Source organism: Chrysemys picta, chromosome 6 (genome assembly GCF_011386835.1).
Source record: "Chrysemys picta bellii isolate R12L10 chromosome 6, ASM1138683v2, whole genome shotgun sequence".
In the NCBI taxonomy this organism is placed as follows: domain Eukaryota; kingdom Metazoa; phylum Chordata; order Testudines; family Emydidae; genus Chrysemys; species Chrysemys picta.
The window spans coordinates 90,858,620-90,877,715 of NC_088796.1; the positions used below are offsets into that span (position 1 = coordinate 90,858,620).

General features: G+C 38.6%; 1 protein-coding gene across 1 annotated transcript in view; it reads right to left on the minus strand.

The window, feature by feature from the left end:
- Nucleotides 1–19,096, minus strand: part of RIC1 (RIC1 homolog, RAB6A GEF complex partner 1) — an 85,344-nt gene that overhangs the window by 24,166 nt on the left and 42,082 nt on the right. Inside the window, 9 exon segments of the mRNA XM_005296801.5 lie at nt 392–595; nt 986–1,138; nt 4,906–4,954; nt 5,492–5,636; nt 7,508–7,596; nt 10,417–10,508; nt 12,371–12,507; nt 12,774–12,916; nt 16,759–16,866. Of these exon segments, the coding sequence (XP_005296858.2) occupies nt 392–595; nt 986–1,138; nt 4,906–4,954; nt 5,492–5,636; nt 7,508–7,596; nt 10,417–10,508; nt 12,371–12,507; nt 12,774–12,916; nt 16,759–16,866 (1,120 nt within the window).

A 19,096-nucleotide genomic window follows, 5' to 3' on the forward strand; every position in this document is an offset into this window, starting at 1 on the left:
TATATGGGCATTAGAAACTTCATATATTCTACAGAGTATTTCGTACCTCCAACATCCCCAATGCTCCTTCAGGGCAGGAGGAAAGAATTTATATGTGGGGAAAAAATAGCTCTCTCTCATGAGGTCAGAAAAAGGCATTTTAATCCCTTGATTGGCTAGGATGAGAATCCACAGCTGGAGGAAAAAAGGCCAGCCAGAATTCTTTTGACCCTCGGGGAATAAGCTGTATCGTGGGAGCAAGCAATAGGAAACGGGAGGGCAAGGAGATTTCACACTATATGAAACAAATACAATACTTGCAGAAGGGATAAAAACAAAAACAGACACCACCAGGTTCAGGTGATAGCAAGTAAGTGCAAAAATACTATTTGAGTAACAAATGGAGAATTACCTGTACAACATGCCAATGCCTGTGTCCTAATAAAGTGCTTAAACCCTGAGAATCTAAACTGCCCTCCAAAAATGGGCCCCTTTCCCTGATGGGCTTATGATCAGAGTGTGCTGAAGCACTTCTGGGATTCTGGGCCTGTGTTGCATCCCCACAGTTCAAATACAAGCGATCTTCTCCTTGCAGGAGGACCTGCTCCTGGTTACTCTATATTTAAAAAAAAAAAAAAAAAAAAAAGTTACTGCATAGAAAAAATTAAATAAACACAGAACACTTCATTTTGCAGAGTCCAACTTAAACCAACAGTAAGAAAAATACTATTTAAGGCAGTTCTTCCATCTTTGAAGCAGCAATATACTGTAGAGATAGCAAACAATGGATGATCATATACAGCAGTATTTTCAAAACATCTCCTAATTAAGCAAAATCGGCTTTTGAAATAGAAAGACACACTTAAGACAAGAGAAATATACACAAACATGACAATTTATTGGAAAACACATCAGGTTTCATTTTATAAAGGAAGAAACATAAAAAAGGTTATCTGAAAACTGGGGATAATCTCTAAAATAGTAAGATCCATCTATGAACACGTACCATGCAAGTGTTAGCAGTGAGTGCACTCTTGATGAACTGAAATTGCAGAATACCAAGTTGATGAGCTTCGTTCTTGGTATCTATATCACACCCTGCATTCAGAGAACAATTCCCATCGATCACCCATAGGTGATAGCCTTCTGAACCCCAGCTCTGAACGCATGCAAAACAAAAAATAAATAAATATCACTTAATTGATTTAGACTGTCAGAAAAACAAAACATACAGGAACTCCCTTTATACAGGCCGCCCAGGGTCTTGGGCCAGCCATAAGACTGGCAGGGAACTCCCATAGCTTGCAGTTTTCAAGTCAGCAGCTCCAGCAGATATAGCATAGCTACTCCTGGCAGGGAAGACATTTTAGTGCCCAGTTTAAATTCTTCTCTATGCAAAAGCTAGAGAATATAGAATTTGGAAAAATTAAAAAAAAAAAACATTAAAGCACCCATAAATTATAACTTTAAGAGAAGTATGTAGGTGAATGATCTGTTAAACATATCCCTGTGATCTATGAATATATAGTTTATATTAAGTAATTTTATTTTGTATACAGTATCAGTTGTAACAGATCAAGTCTTTCAAAAGCACTAAAAGCATTTCTAGAAAGGTAAAGATTAAAAAATGGTACTGCAAGAGGCAACTGCAAAGCAGACAGCATAGGAACATACCATGACTCGAAGTCAATAACTGGACAGTCACCACCAGCATTTGATTTTGGGTGGTTTTTTTTGTTAAAAGTAAACCTTCATATAGATCCATCTATCGATTGATCTTTATGATAAAAAATATAATGTAGACAGTGATTAATGTTTGCAGAGCAATCTTTCTTTATTGTCTCTAGGCTCTTGTGTTTAATTTCTCAACCTCAATGCTGCATTAATGCTAGTTATTTGCATTTAAAATACATGCAGACTTCAAATGTTCTGCAGGAGACAGTAGAAAGGCTATACAGAAGACTGGACATTTTCATTGCCCAAGTTAATTAGTAAACATGTGCCTGGACAGAAGGCACATCACACCAATCAACCAATGGAAGATCTCCCATTATCTGCAGTAACAAAGGAACAGTTGGTTGGCAGTGCTAAGAGCTGCTGTGGTTTCACTGCAGAGATAGTGCATGAAAAAACCTGCTGGACCCAGTGGCTTTAACACTAAGCAATTGGGGTTTTCCTCCAGGTGTCATGCTAGGAAGCACAAACCCAAGACTGGAAATCTGTTACAGGTAGATACTTTTGGAGAAACATGTTTATTTTCACTTTAACTACTCTTAAACTCTGAAATGCTTTTTTGAAAAATAGGCACCTTACCGACAACGGTATCAATATTAAAATTAACAAAGTATCTCTTGCATAAGCATCTGTCTCCCACTTAGCTTAACCATTAGTCTGCAAAAATCTGTTTTAGCACCGTAATGCCCCATTGCTCTGAATGGCATTTTAGGCACCAGTTATGTTGGGTCCTTTTGAAGCAACGCATTTCCAAGATTTATCATTATGAATTCTAAAATATATATTTGATATGATCTGTGTAAGGGGATTATCACCTCCATTGGCAGGGGATGGACTCAGATGTATAGATCTTTTCCATGTCTAAGTTCTATATTCCTATTTCATAAATATGAATAGTAATCTGTAGTTAGAACGTCAAAGGACAAGTATATATGTAACATTTGCTAAATAGAAAACAAATTATTAAAGAAGTCCACATGTTAAAGGCTTCATACCCAAAAAGCCCTGTTTAGCCCGCTGGTTTAAATCCCTAATAAAACACTGTAAAACTAACAGTAAAATCCTGCCCCTCCCGAGTCAATGACACAACTCCCACTGACTTCAGGATTTCATCCTAGACTTTCAGAAAACCCAGCTAGTATGTCATTTCCTCCTAACAATATATAGACATTTATACCATTTTGTGATGTCTGCACATATCCCATGACCAACTCAGTTGCAGGGATGGCATTTTTATAAATTTTCAATGGGTGATTTTCATCCTTATGGTGCTGGGCTCCTCTCTAGGACTCCCATTTTATAGATGGGAATGAGGTAGAGAGAGGCTAAGTGACTTGCCCAAGATCCCACATAGCAGAGCAGGGAAGTGAACCTGGGTCTCCCATGTCCCAGGCCTGTGCCTCAGCAACAAGTCATCCTCCTCCCCAACCATTTTGTGGTACATATTCCAAAGCTACATACAAAATGGAATATGAATTTTGATGGTGTTAAGACTTTAAACATAACTCAATACCTCAGTTAAACTGTACAAGATGTTCCACAGTTAGTGGAGAGGTGCCTTGCTATTTCATCAGCTCTTTTCTTTTTACCAATGTTTGACTCAGACTGGCAGAATTTCAGACCAATTCACAATACAGATTAGGGTGACCAGATCACCAAAGACAAATATCGGGACGCGGGGGGGGGGGGGGGGGGGAGGGGGGCGTGGCGGGGGGGGGGGCCAAAAAAAAAAAAAAAAAAAAACCTTCCTCCGCAAGCGCTGGAGGGAGGCCCGGGAAACTCAAGGGAAGCGCGGGGCCGGGGTGAGTAACAGTCCGGCCTGGCCCCGAGCAGGCAGGACTCAGTCGGGTGGTAGGGAGAGGAGGGGGGCGGCCCGCGGGGCCAGGCGGCGGCTGTTCTCACCCCCGGGCAGCGGGACTCGGGAGCAGCCGCTGCTGCAGCTCCCACTGCCGCGGGGGAGGAAGCGGCCATGGCGCTTGGCGCCCGCGGCTCTGGCGCCCCCGAACCCCCCGAGCCGGGGCCTGCTGCGGGGACCCAGCAGCGCGCACGCTGCGCCCAGCCCCTGGCCAGCGTCTGGGCTGCTGCCCAGCTGGTGCTATCGCGCGGCGGCCCCGGAGTGGGGGCAGCAGGCCCCAGCCCCCCCGTCCCGCAGGGGAACGAACGGGGCTGGGCGGCCGACGCCTCCACCCCGGGGCCACCGCGCGATAGCACCAGCTGGGCAGCCCAGACGCGACTGGCCAGGGGCTGGGCCCAGCGTACGCGCTGCTGCAGGCCCCAGCTCGGGGGGGCCAGAGCCGCCGAGCGCCATGGCCGCTTCCTCCCCCGTCGCCTGGCCCCGCGGGTCGCCCCCCTCCTCTCCCAACCACCCGAGTCCTGCCTGCACTGGGCCAGGCCGGACTGTTACTCACCCCGGCCCCGCGCTGCCTCTGAGTCTCCCGGGCCTCCCTCCAGCACTTGCGGAGGGAGGGGGAATGGTGAGCCCAGGGAAGAGGCGGGGATTCGGGGAGGGAGCCAATCGGGGGAGGAGGGGGCGGAGTCGGGGCAGGGGGGGGGGGGGCGCGAGCACTTCCGGGCTCGAGGCTCGGGGCATTTCCTTGTTTGTCCGGTTGTCCCGACCGCACGTCGGTCGGGACGCGGGACAAACAAGGAAATATCGGGACGGTCCCGATAAAATCGGGACGTCTGGTCACCCTAATACAGATACATCAAGAATTGTTTTAATTGCTCTATAGTTTTAATTTCTGTTTGTGTTAAAACAAAAAGTCACCAAACAGTTTTGTAAAGAGCTTTAAGGGAAAAATTAAAGTTATGGCCATGAAGTTTTCAGTCTCAAGGTATTCTGAGGTAGAGAGGTTTATTTATTGTTTCAAGTTGCATGAAATAGAAAAGTTAAGCCACAGAGCTCATCTAGTTATCTTACTCATCCTTAATTAAGAGTAAAACCAAAATAAAGCCTTCCCCTTATGGTTAAGCATGCATACCAAAACACGCCCAGTAATTAGTTTAAGACAAACTGAACAGTTGTGTGTGTTTTTGTTGTTTTTGTTTTTAAAAACAAAACAAAATATAGCTACTTGTTACATTTATTGAAAAAACAGTTTGGGATACCTGCATTTTTTTTTCTAATAAAAAGGTATATAAATGAGACTCAACTAGACTTCTTAGTGTGTTGCTATTTACAATTGTACTTACCATAGAGCTGATTTTTAGAGGGTCTTTTTTGGTACCATCAGACCGATAACTAAAATAGAACACAATAAGTTTGACTTGAAACTAAATTGATTCACAGTAAAAAAAAAAAAAAAATCTTGCTATGTCAGCATTGTCTTAGTATTTATATTTTTACTCAAGGCTCAAGCCATACGGTCTATTTGATTCATGCTACTGCTTACATGCAAAGCCACTGCCACTTGTTTGTAATGCAAGAGCTCTCCAAGTTCGTGCTTTTGGATGCTGTTAAAATGTAGCATGCCATTTACAGAAAGTAAAGGGGATTTTAATATTTTCCTTATAGTTTTTTCTTTAGGGTGATGAGCTTTGCTGGCCACACAGACTACCTCAAAAAGGCAGTACTGTTATTTTCAAACCTTCCTCCTTGCTTAAATTGAGTCAGTGTTTTTTGGCCTCTAGGGAAGCACAAAATAGCTCGAGAAAATAATCTAAAGCTACTAATCGATCATTTAAAGAATTGTCCAGTGATTGAGAAGTCAAATACGAAAGAATGCAGAGATTCTTTTTCAAGGTACATAATTCTTGTAACTAGCTGATATTTACTCACGCAAAATCTCCTCCCAAAGTACAGATAAGCTGGGCACCAAAAACGCTCCATAAGGACAAGCCTCCACATTCCCACGTAACCATAACAACACAGTTATCAGGAGACCACCTCATCAGTTTTACAGGTCCTGTTTTGTTCCAAATATCTGTTAGACAGGAAAACATACATGAAAAGCTTCAAAATAATGATTTAGCTGCTTTTACCATGTTGTGCATACAGTTTTGTATTAAGTACAAGAATGCTTTGTTATTTTTCTGATTTGCTGAGTTAGAATCCTTTTCGGCTTCACAAATCTCAGCATGTCAAAAAGGAATGAAAAAGATTATATGAACACCACAATATGAATTCTTCCCCAAGATTTGATCGAAATCATGGGAATTCTCTATTGAAGTACATGAGGGGTGGGAATACACCTACTCAAAGGGAATATATTTATAATTCCCTACTTTCTGAAAATAATATCTTGGAAAGCTAAGAGTTTACAGCTGCCCTAAGGCATCTTTAGCTTATATAATCAGCACTTAACTCATTAGATTATCCTTGGTCCCCACTGACCTTGACAGCATTACAAGGTTCATATCTTCACATGGATGACATGTTCTTGAAACATTTGTACTAGGACCAGTACAAATCATAAGGCATACATATTTACCTCTTCATCTATCCCTCCCCACAGGGCCGGCTCCAGCATTTCTGCTGCTCCAAGCAAAAAAAAAAAAAAAAAAAAAAAGCTGCGATCGGCAGTTCAGCGGCAGGTCCTTCGCTCTGAGAGGGAGTGAGGGACCTGCCGCCCCCAAATTGCCGCAGGTGCCACCCCTCTCCCTTGGCCGCCCCAAGCACCTGCTTGTTAAGCTGGTGCCTGGAGCCGGCCCTGCCTCCCCACCAGGTCTGTTCATATTTTTTATGCCTTCTGTGAGGAAAATTACAGTGTCTAATGTTCAAGTAACATATCGCAGAGCAGTCAACTCAAGTGCACTGGACTCCTGGAACATTTTTTTGCTAGAATTTGGGAGATCCTGCAAGGTTTTCTATAGAACTACATAGAAATGTTGTGAATTGTCTTAAGTCCACTATGTAAATTCTTACCACTTGATTTACTCACTACACATTTTGACAAAGAATACTTCATGTCCCTCTTACAATATATCAGAGTAGCACTGGAAAAGAGGATTTTGTTCTGCATTTATATCAAAGGAGAAAGAGGAAAGGGAAGTCTGAATCCTGTATTCAAAGTCAACATCCAAATACACCGGTCAAGCAAGACTAGAGTTTGGTATTGTTCAGGTTGTGTATTATCTAGCCAGAGCACCTCGTGCTGTTGTACAGACGATTCATAGAGAGGAATTAAGGAAGACCTAAAAACAGAACACAACTTTTCTACTACAATGAGTCCAATGTTATTTCTCACTTGGCCAGCAGAGGGACTTAAAACCTAATAAAAAAGTAACGTGTAAAATACCAAGATTTACATCTTTTAAAGGAAAACACTAAAGCATTCCTATCTAAATCTTACTAAAGTAAGCTATTAAATAAGAGATCCACACCTCATTTGCAAACTTTTGACTTATTTCACAAGACTACTATATCCAAATCAGTCAATTAAAAGCACCCAGGAGACCAACATAAGCACACACAAGTAAAAGCATACTAATAAAACAAACTTGTTACCATAAATAACAAACATGTTTACTAGCATTGGATAGTATATGCAATATTCTTTAATTCCTGAAAAATGCAATAATGTGTAGACTCAAAACATGAAAGAACAAAATGAGTTGTTTTTTTTCAAATCACTGTGACAAAAAAATCAATGTTCTATTTTAAATTGTGTATATTGTGTGGAAATCATAGCATAAAGATAGTTAAAATTATTAACGAGCATTACGTTGTGTTTTCAGAATATTTACAAGAAACATCACGACACTCACACAATTTTACATGTTCCATAAAATCAGCATGATCTTCATAAAACACAACTGCAAACTCTAGTAAGAAAGTTAGCATATGAGAACTCACCAGGATACTGTTTTGGTGTCAGCTCCAACTTATGAGACAACTGCATGGCTCCTGTGGAATTATCTATTGTATAAACTTGCACAGAGCCACTGGAAGAGATGACACACATTTTATGCTCAAACACTTTTAAAAACCTAAGTAACTCTTACAACATGTAAAAACTGGTATTTAGATTGTATAAAAGGGGCCCTCAGTTCACAAAAGTGCCTGACTCATAATTCATAAACACCAATGTATTTAAAAGCAGATTAAAAAAAGGCAGTTTCAAGTTTACACCATATTTAACAGGTTAAATTCTTATCACAAAGCAAAAATAATTATATAATTAAACATGAGAGATTTTTAAATTGCTATTAAACTAGTAAAATATTCATGTTTGTTAATACTAAAAGTTCTTGATATTTAGGATTAAATTTTTTCTTCCAGACTGGAGACTGACACACTCTGTCAGTTAACATTTAAAACGTGAAATGTAGGACTCAAGACAGATTTATGAAACTACCACTGCACTGAATACTATTTGGATCATTGAAAACACTGTATACATTGTAAATGTTTACATGGATTCCAAGTTCATAATAATCCCCATGGAAGACCTTTTCATTTGATGCACTATTTATTGTGATGCCAGAAGTCTGTTTCGTACTACCCCATGGCATATAAAGGGTGCTTTATTATTCAAAAATAAAATAAAATAAAATTAGAACAAATCCATAAAAGGAGAACTAAAAGAATACAACAGTATTTAATTAAATATATGCCCAAAAGGAGACAGATAATTGGAAGACTAAACCACAGATGGCCCAAATTCTTATAATTTGCTCTGAAAATAGCTACCCCATGGGTGAGACAAATTTATACCCAACAAGGAGAACTGAAATGGAGAGGAGGAGGAGGGGCGAGACAGTAGTTTAGCATATCAGAGTTTCTATATTTTCAACTTTTCAACGTAAAAAGGTGCCCAGCCACCTAGCAAATTTGCTAAGTATCTCTTCTCAGCTTACATTCCTATACTATAGAACTGAGTATTCTGTCAATAGTGGCTGTAATGTGTGTTCTCTAGTCACGTGTTAGCCCTATTGATTTTAAAAACGCACATCTTATTCCAAACCAATCCTGCTAGTTTGAGTTTGGGAAGCCTGCTCCTGAAGCCTATTTAAAAAGTTTTTAAATTGGAAATAAAGTGTGAGTAAAGTGACAGTTTCAAACATCAGAGTACAACTGCTAGTGCACTGGCAGTGACTCCTCTTCCCTCACATAATTTTTCTACAAATTGTTGCATTTATACTTTAAGTATAGAAGGAAGAAAATAGACAAATGTTTTTAAACAATAGGAAAACTACAGGAGTGGCAAAACCCCTTTAGTTTTAAACAGCATTGTTTAATATTGGTAAAAAAAAAAAAGCATAAAAACAGGAGTTCAGATGTGGTGAAAAAACAAGGTGCATATGGTTTCATCTTGGAGTGTTTGTAGAGAGCAAATCTACATGTACATCCTAGTGTCCATTAGCTGCACAGCTCAGAGTTTTACTCTGTGGTAGTTGCCACAAAGGAAATAATGTATTTATAGTTAGCCATGTAAAAATGTAAACTAAAATTAAAAAAAAAAATACTAGAAGCAAGAACCACATTAGTGAAGTCACTTCCTTCGATCAAAGAAGTTGCCAGTTGGAATAAGTCTCTCTTCTGCTCTTCATAGTGGTGTACTTCTCAAATGATTCAATGTTTACTGGGAGAAAAAGTATAGCATACACACAAACTGTACTGAAACTATCCTATCATATGTAAAATTGAGCACTTCAGTGGCAGTCCAGGATGCTGAGCATCTAACAAGATCAGATAATAAATAGATCAGTAGAAGAATGGTACACTATTTATATCTTTTCATGGTGTTTTTTCTAGTTAGAGGGGAAAAAAATCAATAAAAATGAATCGTTGGATGTTAAAAAAAATGGTAGAAAGTCCTTATTGTCCCCTCTAAACCTTGTCTTCACATTATCATTATCATGGATAATCCATTTCAAGTTTTAGCAGTACAGGCCACATGGCTAAAAATAAATCCGGTTGGAGAAATTCTCTAAATAGCTTTCATTTGTATATTTGTATTTCCATTGTTAGTAACAAAGTGCAGTCCCATCATTGCTTATAATTTTTTTAATCCATAATTAATTTAAATTTTCTACAACTCTACTAAACTCTTCTAAAACTGTAGAAACCAAAGGTTTAAAAAAAGCAAAACAGGCAATTCAGTCATTTAAATAAAAAAAAAATCTCATCCAAGAAATATAAGGCACTAATTTTAATCTTTAAAAACTTTATTGGTAAAAATGTGTTTGCTCTTAAGATGCAGGGAGAAAGCAATAACCACAGTGCGCTCAAGAAATCCCAATGGCAGCTCTGATGAGACAAACTCAGGACAACGATTTTCTGAGAACTGAGTGGGAACAGAGAAAATGGGGAACCCTGTTGTCTAACCCAAAGTGACAAAGAATCCAATTTAAACATTTATATAGCAAATTACATTAAAGAAATACCATAACCAGTGGCATTTCCCATATTTAGTCTGTATCACTGAGGTATTTATATTTGAGAGTTTACTTTGTAATATGCCCCTGTTATCCTCCAGTAAGCTTACAGCTTAATTTTTATTATAGAAAAAAATAGCAAAAACACTTCACTTGTGGGGCATTGCTTCATTATATTGTAATTTAAGACATTTTGACATTTCTTTACAAGCCACAGCAAAATATAACCTACAATGGAATACCTATTCATTAGTTTACAAGTTCCAACAATGCAACTTTGTACTCTTATAAGGTAGTACTAAATACAGGAAACTGTATCTATGTTTCATTAAAACCCCCCAAACCTTTCCCATTAGACGTTTAGAGTAGCAATATAGAACTTACTTATCACATCCAAATGCCATTAATCTGTATTTGTTATTTACTGCCACACAAGTTCCATCAAAAACATCTTGTGCCCAAACACCACGGAGCTGCTGCAAGGGGGATTAAAAAAAAAGGAGGCTTCAAGAGATGTTATTTATGCAGCATATTAATTCATCTAAGTGGGCCCAATCTGCATCCCTCCATACATGGACCTCCCACTGAATTCACAGATGTGACCAATGACCATAGAAGACATGAGGCGCTCTGAGACTGGAGGACTGACTACTGCATTGGGCCAAGAGGAATTAAAACCTACATTTTTTTAAATTTTAAGATGTCCCCTCTTTTTCAAGATAGAAATTATGTCCAGATAAATGTCTTCAAATGTATGCTATATCTTGATAGCCTGAAGCAAAGCATATCTGTCTTTTTCTTTTAAATAAGGCAAAGGAACAGTCCATACCGAGCTGTCACTCTTGTTAGTTTCTGATTTTTACCACTTAAGAGAACACAATGTTTTGTAACATTTTTTAAAATGTTGCTCTTTAATGGAGGCATTGAGACACTTCAGAAAATGAGGATGTTGACACAGAGATCCCAAGTCAGATCTCTATTCTTTTACCACAGCTCTTGGTAAAATAGATCACACTTCTATACTGGAAAAGCCCAGAATATTTTTGAAGGCACTGATGATATGTTCTAAAAGTTTGTCTTTTAAATTACAGGAATGACAAATTATAAAACCATGTAACAAGCACAGTTTGCCTCAAAAACTGACATCCTTCTCCATTTTTGTAAGGTTGTTGTAAAATTTAGTTAGGTGCATGACATGTAAAAATGCCTGTGAAATTATCTGGGTTATGGGCTTCAATTTAATGAGAGGTCTGGTTAAGCAAAGTAAAACAGATTTGTAACATTTATTGTAAACCATGTGCTTTTATGGCACTACAGAAAAATAAGTAGAATGTACCAAGCAAGGCTCATGCAAGTAAAAAGCATTACCAAATCCAAGCTGAAACTGATGGATCTAGATAATATTAAAAATTTAAGCAATATAAAATCCAGGAAGCTGAAAAAGCCTTCTGTGGAGAATAAAAAAGTCAAGTAAGGAAATCTAACAAAACAAAGTTGAATATATATTATTAAATATAGTCAAAAAGCCCCTAAATACCTGAATGTTAAGGAAAATAGTTATTTCCCCCTGTATGGGTAGTTTGTAGGCTAAATTAAAAGTGAAGAAAACATCTCAGAAAAGACCATAATTCTCTAATAGAAACATTAGAAATCATACCTATAAATGTGATAGGCACCTCTCAAAGCACTTAAATCAATAGTTAGGCAGAATACCACCTCTGAGGTATTGCACAGCTGGGGAAAACACCCATTCTATTATTCCCTGTTTATAGGTGGTAACAGGAAACCAGTGGCAGAAACAGGAATAAAACCCCAGAACTGGGAACATAAACAAAGTGACAGATCCTGAGCTGTTATAAACTAACAGTTTAATCGACTTAACGAGAAATATGCCAATTTTCACCTGTTCTCTATCTGCCCCCAGATCTCTTAGCATCCTGTCCTGTGCTTTCTCACAAGGCCACAATTCCTGCCCTAAAAATTATTAATTCCAGTGATTTTTATGGACTATAGTAGTTTTATTTGTCCATATTAGTAGTCATGTTAGTGGAAGTGGCTCTACAGCTAATACACCTCTACCGCGATATAACGCTGTCCTTGGGAGCCAAAAAATCTTACCGCGTTATAGGTGAAACCACATTATATTGAACTTGCTTTGATCCATCCGAAGTGCGCAGCCCCCTCCCCCCAGAGCACTGCTTTACCGCGTTATATCCAAATTTGTGTTATATCAAGGTAGAGGTGTACTGAAGAATTCAGATGAATGTCAAGAACTCATTTAAAAATGAAAAATTAACGTCAAGAGACATGTGTCATAAGAGCAGTAAGTAAACTGTACCTCAGCAGTGAATCTACTTGATATTGGGGTAATGAAACCAACTCTGCCATCATTAAAAACAGCAGCAAACCCATCAAGTGTGGCACAATATTCCATATCTCTAATGTGTATATCTTCAAAGCCCGAGAATGAACCTGCTGATGAAACAAGAGCAATTATTAAGAACTGTCATCACAATCATTTTGCTAGCCAGAGTTTACAATCTTTCAAGTATTCTCTCTGTGTGTAATAGGATCTCAGTACAATAGGCTAGATTATCTATATTTACAGAAGAAAAGAACCTGTCTCCTCTTCAGTTGTTAGAGCAGAAAAAGTTATCAGACTTAGATTTTTGATGTAGAAGGTATTTTTTCCATAGTATCTAACCAATAAAGGGGGGATGGGGACAGAGGTGGGAAAGTACCTCGAGAAGACTGCAGGTCTACAGAAAATGGTACTGTAGATAGGTTGATGGCCTTCCTTCCATTTGTCATGCCATCCCAGTGAATAAGGTGGAGCAATCCATCAGCAGTAGCAACCAGTAGGTCCTCCAGCATGGACTGCAAACTGAGGAAAAGCAATTGTTACTCTGCAGAGATGGGTTGTCTAAACCAAACACTCAGAGGACTATTCATGTAACAAAATGCTACTTTATAACACTGTAAATAAACAGATGTCTGGAATCAATTACTCAAGTTACACTGTGGAAGATGTAGTATGCAGTTAAAAGGTTTATCAAGATATTGAACTAACAAAATATGAGAGGTGTTTCCACTTCTCCAAGAATTCAGAGTTCATGAACATTGAATGGATAAATTAGCAGTGTTACTGATGAAGACTATTTTCTTTTTGTGAAAGTGAAAAATGTGTAAAATTATTGGAAGTAACAATTACTTAACCATCATACCAGATTACTGATATTCATAGATTATAAAACCAGACGGGACTACTGTGATCATCTAGTCTGAGCTCCTGTATAACAAAGGCCGTGGGACTTCCCTGAATTAATTACTGTTTGAAGAGGAGTTTATCTTATCAAAGCTTTATGTGACAGCTGCTAATCTGAGACCTATACCTATTGTCAGAGTGAAAAATACCCGTTGTAGCTAAACCCCTCCCAAAAGCCAGGCTCCCTACAATTTAAAATAGCTAAAACCTGTATGCTGTATTGCACTGTACTGAATTTTCACTTACTAACTTTTTTTTTTTTTTAATTTATTTTGTTACACTTTCTTTGCCTGTCTGGCTTCAGTTCAGTTTCTTTCCTATAGCAGAACGTGGTCTCTTTCTACCCCTCCCCAAGTTATTTTCAGTGTTTTCCTCCTTTCCTCACTCCCTATCACTCTTCCTCCCAACATCATGTTTCCTATCTCCTACCTATATTCTCTCCCCATCTCCCTCAATCCTGCATTTCCTCTACAACCCACTCACTCTTCCACCCATCCACCAATGCACACCCCTTAATTTTCATGACTCTTCCACAAAGGATTTAGGAAATTTACCAGACACCTAAATAGCAAGAGGCTATTAGGCAAAAGGTCAAACATTTGGAGGGATGCTCTTACCCATAGCCAACACCCATTCAATGAGAAATCTTCTGCTGGGAAAAGGGACAATACTAGGATTCTGACCCAGGGTGCTGTCCCTGGACTATTTAGGCAAATGTAGGTGTCTGATAAAGCTGAGTGCCCCTTCCTCCCCGCATCTAGAGCCTCCTGGCTTTCTACAACGGTGGGCAGAGGGGTATGTAGAGTGAAGGTTACTAGATTCTTTTCAAATTCACTACTGCTCACAGGATACTGAATGGCAGCAGCTAAAACTAACAAAACTCTGACCAGTTTACACTCTGCTTCAGCATTGCAAAGCTCTCAGGCAGATGTAACAGAACGGTTTGCATGCAGACATAGGAAAACATGTTATCACTGTATACTCCCATTATGTATGTTTCACTATCAAGAACCTAGAAACTTAATTTTTCTCAAATGAAGTCCTAGAATCTGCAGAAGTTGAGGGTGCCCGGAAAGATTCCTTCTCATTGTGGAATTAACGTATCATTCCACCTCATAAAAGCAAAGAATCACTCAAAAGATGTTTATTTTTTCCCAAACAAAATATTTTATATGCACTCTGAACCCAGTGCCAAATTCTACATAGAAGCACACAAGCACACAAAATACACAATTTATAGTGGAGACACTGAAATAATCCTTTGCTAAATTTATTCTGATTTCTAAGGTTATTTTTGAGTTTTCATAATCATGTCTACCAAAATTACTTTAATGTCGCATATTCAAGTGTGTAATACATATACAAAGTTCAAAATTATTAATTTTTACACCTACTGTAAATATTTTTCAAAATTCCCCACAGAATATATTAAGGAGTGGTGAGGGTGAGTACCATTCAAGTTACAACATGAAAAAAAATCTGAGGTCCATTGCTTGCTATAACTAAAAAACACACATCTGAAGCAGCGCTACCCATTTAATTCCACAATGCACTATTCATAACTTAGTAAAAATTAAAACATTGATTGGTATTCCTTAAATATTTGCAGAATGAGTCAAAAATAGGGGTTTCCTTTCTACAAGACTATGCATATAGCATACATTATGTATATAATTCGTGTTAGGATATAGATATTCAAGCCTGTCTGTAAAGGCCTATACTTTAAGAATTTAGGTCTATGTTTATCATTTAGCTAGTTATAGAGGTATAAAAGAAAGAATCTGTGTAAGGGCCTTCTCTCACTGTGACTGTCTGAGGCCCTGTTCTTAGGCCAATGCCTCTGGCTAAGAGGCAGCCATAAGCTGGGAAGCGTGTGGTCACATCCTCACATTTCAAACTAGCCATATTGAAATAAGACAATCTGGGGCTGTTAGGAAGATGATCCGATCTATCACCTCCAGAGAAAGGGAAGAGCCTAGAAGATGTAAAAGGAAATTTAGTTTGATAGTTTTCTGTATGGTAAGAACTCACTTATCAATAGACACAGCTGGGAAACCCTTATGTCTGTACAGATGTAGTTGTGAAATCCTCACTTCTGTGTTGTTTTGTCATTATAGTTCCCACTTTGCTATGTTTATTTGCATGTTCTCAGTCTGGTTCTGTGATTGTTTCTGTCTGCTGTATAATTAATTTTGCTGGGTGTAAACTAATTAAAGTGGTGGGATATAATTGGTTAGCTAATCATGTTACCATTTGTTAGGATTGCTTAGGTAAATTTTAGTAGAATGATTGGTTAAGGTATAGCTAAGAATATTACTATATAAATTAGGGGCAAACCGGAAATAAGTTGGGATTCAAAAATAAGGAAAAAGGAACTTGGATTTAAGCTTGCTGGAAGTTCACCCCAATAAACATCAAATTGTTTGCACCTTTGGACTTCAGGTATTGTTGCTTTCTGTTCATGCGAGAAAGACCAGGGAAGTGGGAGACTGAAGGAATAAGCTCTCTAACAATTCAGTACACACAAGCACCCCTGAAAAGAGGAGGCTAAATGGAAGTTAAAACTCAGCTGCGACTTGTGTTTATATTTCCTCTCTCCCTCTTCTTTCACTATCGTTTTTGTGCCTTCTTCCATGCCACCCCTACACTTGGAACTTCCTTTTGCACATCTGTGAATCATGTACCCATCCTCTTTTTTTTCAAGTCCCATCTGAAAAAAAAATCACTTCCATAAAACCCACACACACTACCCCACAGTGCTACAGATTTAAAAAAAGTCACTCCTATTATAAACAATCCAGACTGAGTTTCTTTCTGAGTAATCCAGTGCACTTAAATTTATGATGTTTGTTTAGAGTCTTTCAGGGCAGGAAATAGGTCTTTCGTCTTGTATTAATGCTGAGCACAGTGTGGACACTTCAATATAGTACCTTTCAGCGTTGCGGGGGGAAGGAAATGTGCTCACCAATGGAAGAAGGAAGCTTTCCCTGGACTTCACAGGTCAAGTTCTCCACTCAGCCTTTGTCTCTGCCCTAGCAAGTTTAGTAGGTATGAGGACTGGTACCACCATTCTGTATACCATACTACTCTGTATTTTGCATGAGCCAGACAGAATATAGAAAAGCTATTTGAAAAATAGCTAAGAGTTTCTAAAGGGTGTACAAATGTGCAGCAGCAGTACGAGTAATTTTTTACACCTGTACAGGATGTCTACATTAGATGTTTGTACTGATGCTGCTACACCAGGGCAAAAAATCCACACCATAGACAAGGCCTGTAGACAAGCACTGAGGCGAAGGATTTGTGCAAATAAGCTTCCACTTTCCATCTACCAATTAGCAACTTAGATTTTACTTTCTTTGGTCTATTTTCTCGTTCCACTCCCCGCAACTCGTTGTTTAAAAAAAAATCTCCATTATTGAGGCAAAAACTCTAGACACATGTATGATTATATACCAAACCTGGTGATAGATGCTTGCAAATCCAGCACTTTCTTCATCTCTAGATTTAACGAAGGAGCACATTGCTCTTCCTTATAACGTGGTGTCCCCTTCACATGTGGGCTTCCTCTACAAGAAAAATCAAACATTAAATTGAAATAAGCTGATTGTGGTCTCAAGTGGTAATGATTATGCAGATCCACATTTCTCACTCAGTTTTTTCACTTGAAGTGTAACTATAGATGCTTAAAAAGAACAGGAGTACTTGTGGCACCTTAGAGACTAACACATTTATTTGAGCATAAGCTTTTATGGGCTAAAACCCACTTCATCAGATGCATACAGTGGAAAATACAGTAGGAAGACAGATGGATATATATACACACACACACACACACACACACACACACACACACAGAGAACATGAAACAATGGGTGTTACCATACACACTATAATGAGAGTGATCAGTTAAGGTGAGCTATTACCAGCAGAAGAGAAAAAAAAAACTTTGTAGTGGTAATCAAAATGGCCCATTTCCAGAAGTTGACAAGAAGGTGTGAGGAACCGTGGGGGGGGGGGGGGGAATAAACATGGGGAAATAGTTTTACTTTGTGTAATGACCCATCCACTCTTTATTCAAGCCTAATTTAATGCTGTCCAATTTGTAAATTAATTCCAATTCAGCAGTCTCTCACTGGAGTCTGTTTTGAAGTTTTTTGTTGTAATATTGCGACTTTTAGGTCTGTAATCGAGTGACCAGGGAGATTGAAGTGTTCTCCACCTGGTTTTTGAAGGTTATAATTCTTGACATCTGATTTGTGTCCATTTATTCTTTTATGTAGAGATTGTCCAGTTTGGCCAATGTACATGGCAGAGGGGCACTGCTGGCAGATGCTTACTTAAGAATAACTGACATTGGCAAAATTAAATATTTTGAATGCAGTTTTGATACATTCACATTAGATTTATTCTTAGTCATATGATCCTAGTCCAGCCTGAATATTAGAGATACTTGAGCCTTGATAAATTTCATTAATAACCAGAAAAAAGAAGAAGAGGAGTACTTGTGGCACCTTAGAGACTAACAAATTTATTAGAGCATAAGCTTTCGTGGACTACAGCCCACTTCCGAAGAAGTGGGCTGTAGTCCACGAAAGCTTATGCTCTAATAAAATTGTTAGTCTCTAAGGTGCCACAAGTCCTCCTGTTCTTCTTTTTGCGGATACAGACTAACACGGCTGTTACTCTGAAACCTGTCATTAATAACCAGAGTATTTGTCTGAATGCTGTTTATTAGCATGTGACTATATACTTTGTTCATTACATATGTCAATTTTGATTTAGTGTTAATTACACTTTATGCTATAACACAATGCTGTATATTTTATAAAATTAATGGTATCTTTCATATGAAACTTCTCTATAAAGTTTACTACTAAATCTTTTCTGAGAGGTGAAGAGAGTCCAATTCTCATGGTGATTCTGAAGAATGAAGTTTTGCAAACAATGACTTAGCAGGTCTTTGTTGTATTACAGAGGTTAACACATTAACAAGATACAAGCATTTCAACAATGCTTTTCAGAGGACTCAACATTTATACCAACATTAATTCTGCATCACACCTCATGAGAAGTAGGAAAGCATTTATTACTTCACACATGGGAAAATGTGAGGCATACAGGTCCCACGAGTCAGTGCCAGAGCTAGTAGAACAAAGCAGTCCAACTACCAGTCCCCTGCTTTAACAGCAGACCATCAGGTCTAGCACCCTATAGATGTGAAATGCTTTATCTTAACTTTTTTTCAAGTTCTTCTAATTTTTTTCTAATTCTTCTCTGCTAACCATAAACTTGCAGTTATTTTAGACCTCAGCTCAATCCTGCTGAAATGCAACACAAAATGCTAGAATTTTCATATTAAAATACTACGTTGCAGGAGCACTTCTGCGAGCCATCCAAAATCCAGAATTTTGTGAAGCTATCACAACAGAAGGTAATTCAAGTATGGCCAAGTGTTAAATAAATTTATAGTTATGATTCATAAACACAAAATTCTACACAAAAAATAACCCCAGGTTTGTTTGAAAAAAGTCCCAAGAGGAAGAAAATTTGTCAGACAAGGTGACCATTACCACAACAGCCTAAACTTTACCCCACTGCGTAAGCATTGCAGAAAACATTGTCCTTTGGGTGAGATTCTCTCTCAATTACAGGTTTCAGAGTAGCAGCCGTGTTAGTCTGTATCCGCAAAAAGAATAGGCGCCACAAGTACTCCTGTTCTTCTTAGAGACTAACAAATTTATTTGAGCATAAGCTTTTATGGGCTCTCGATTACCACATTCTCAGGATTCACCCCAC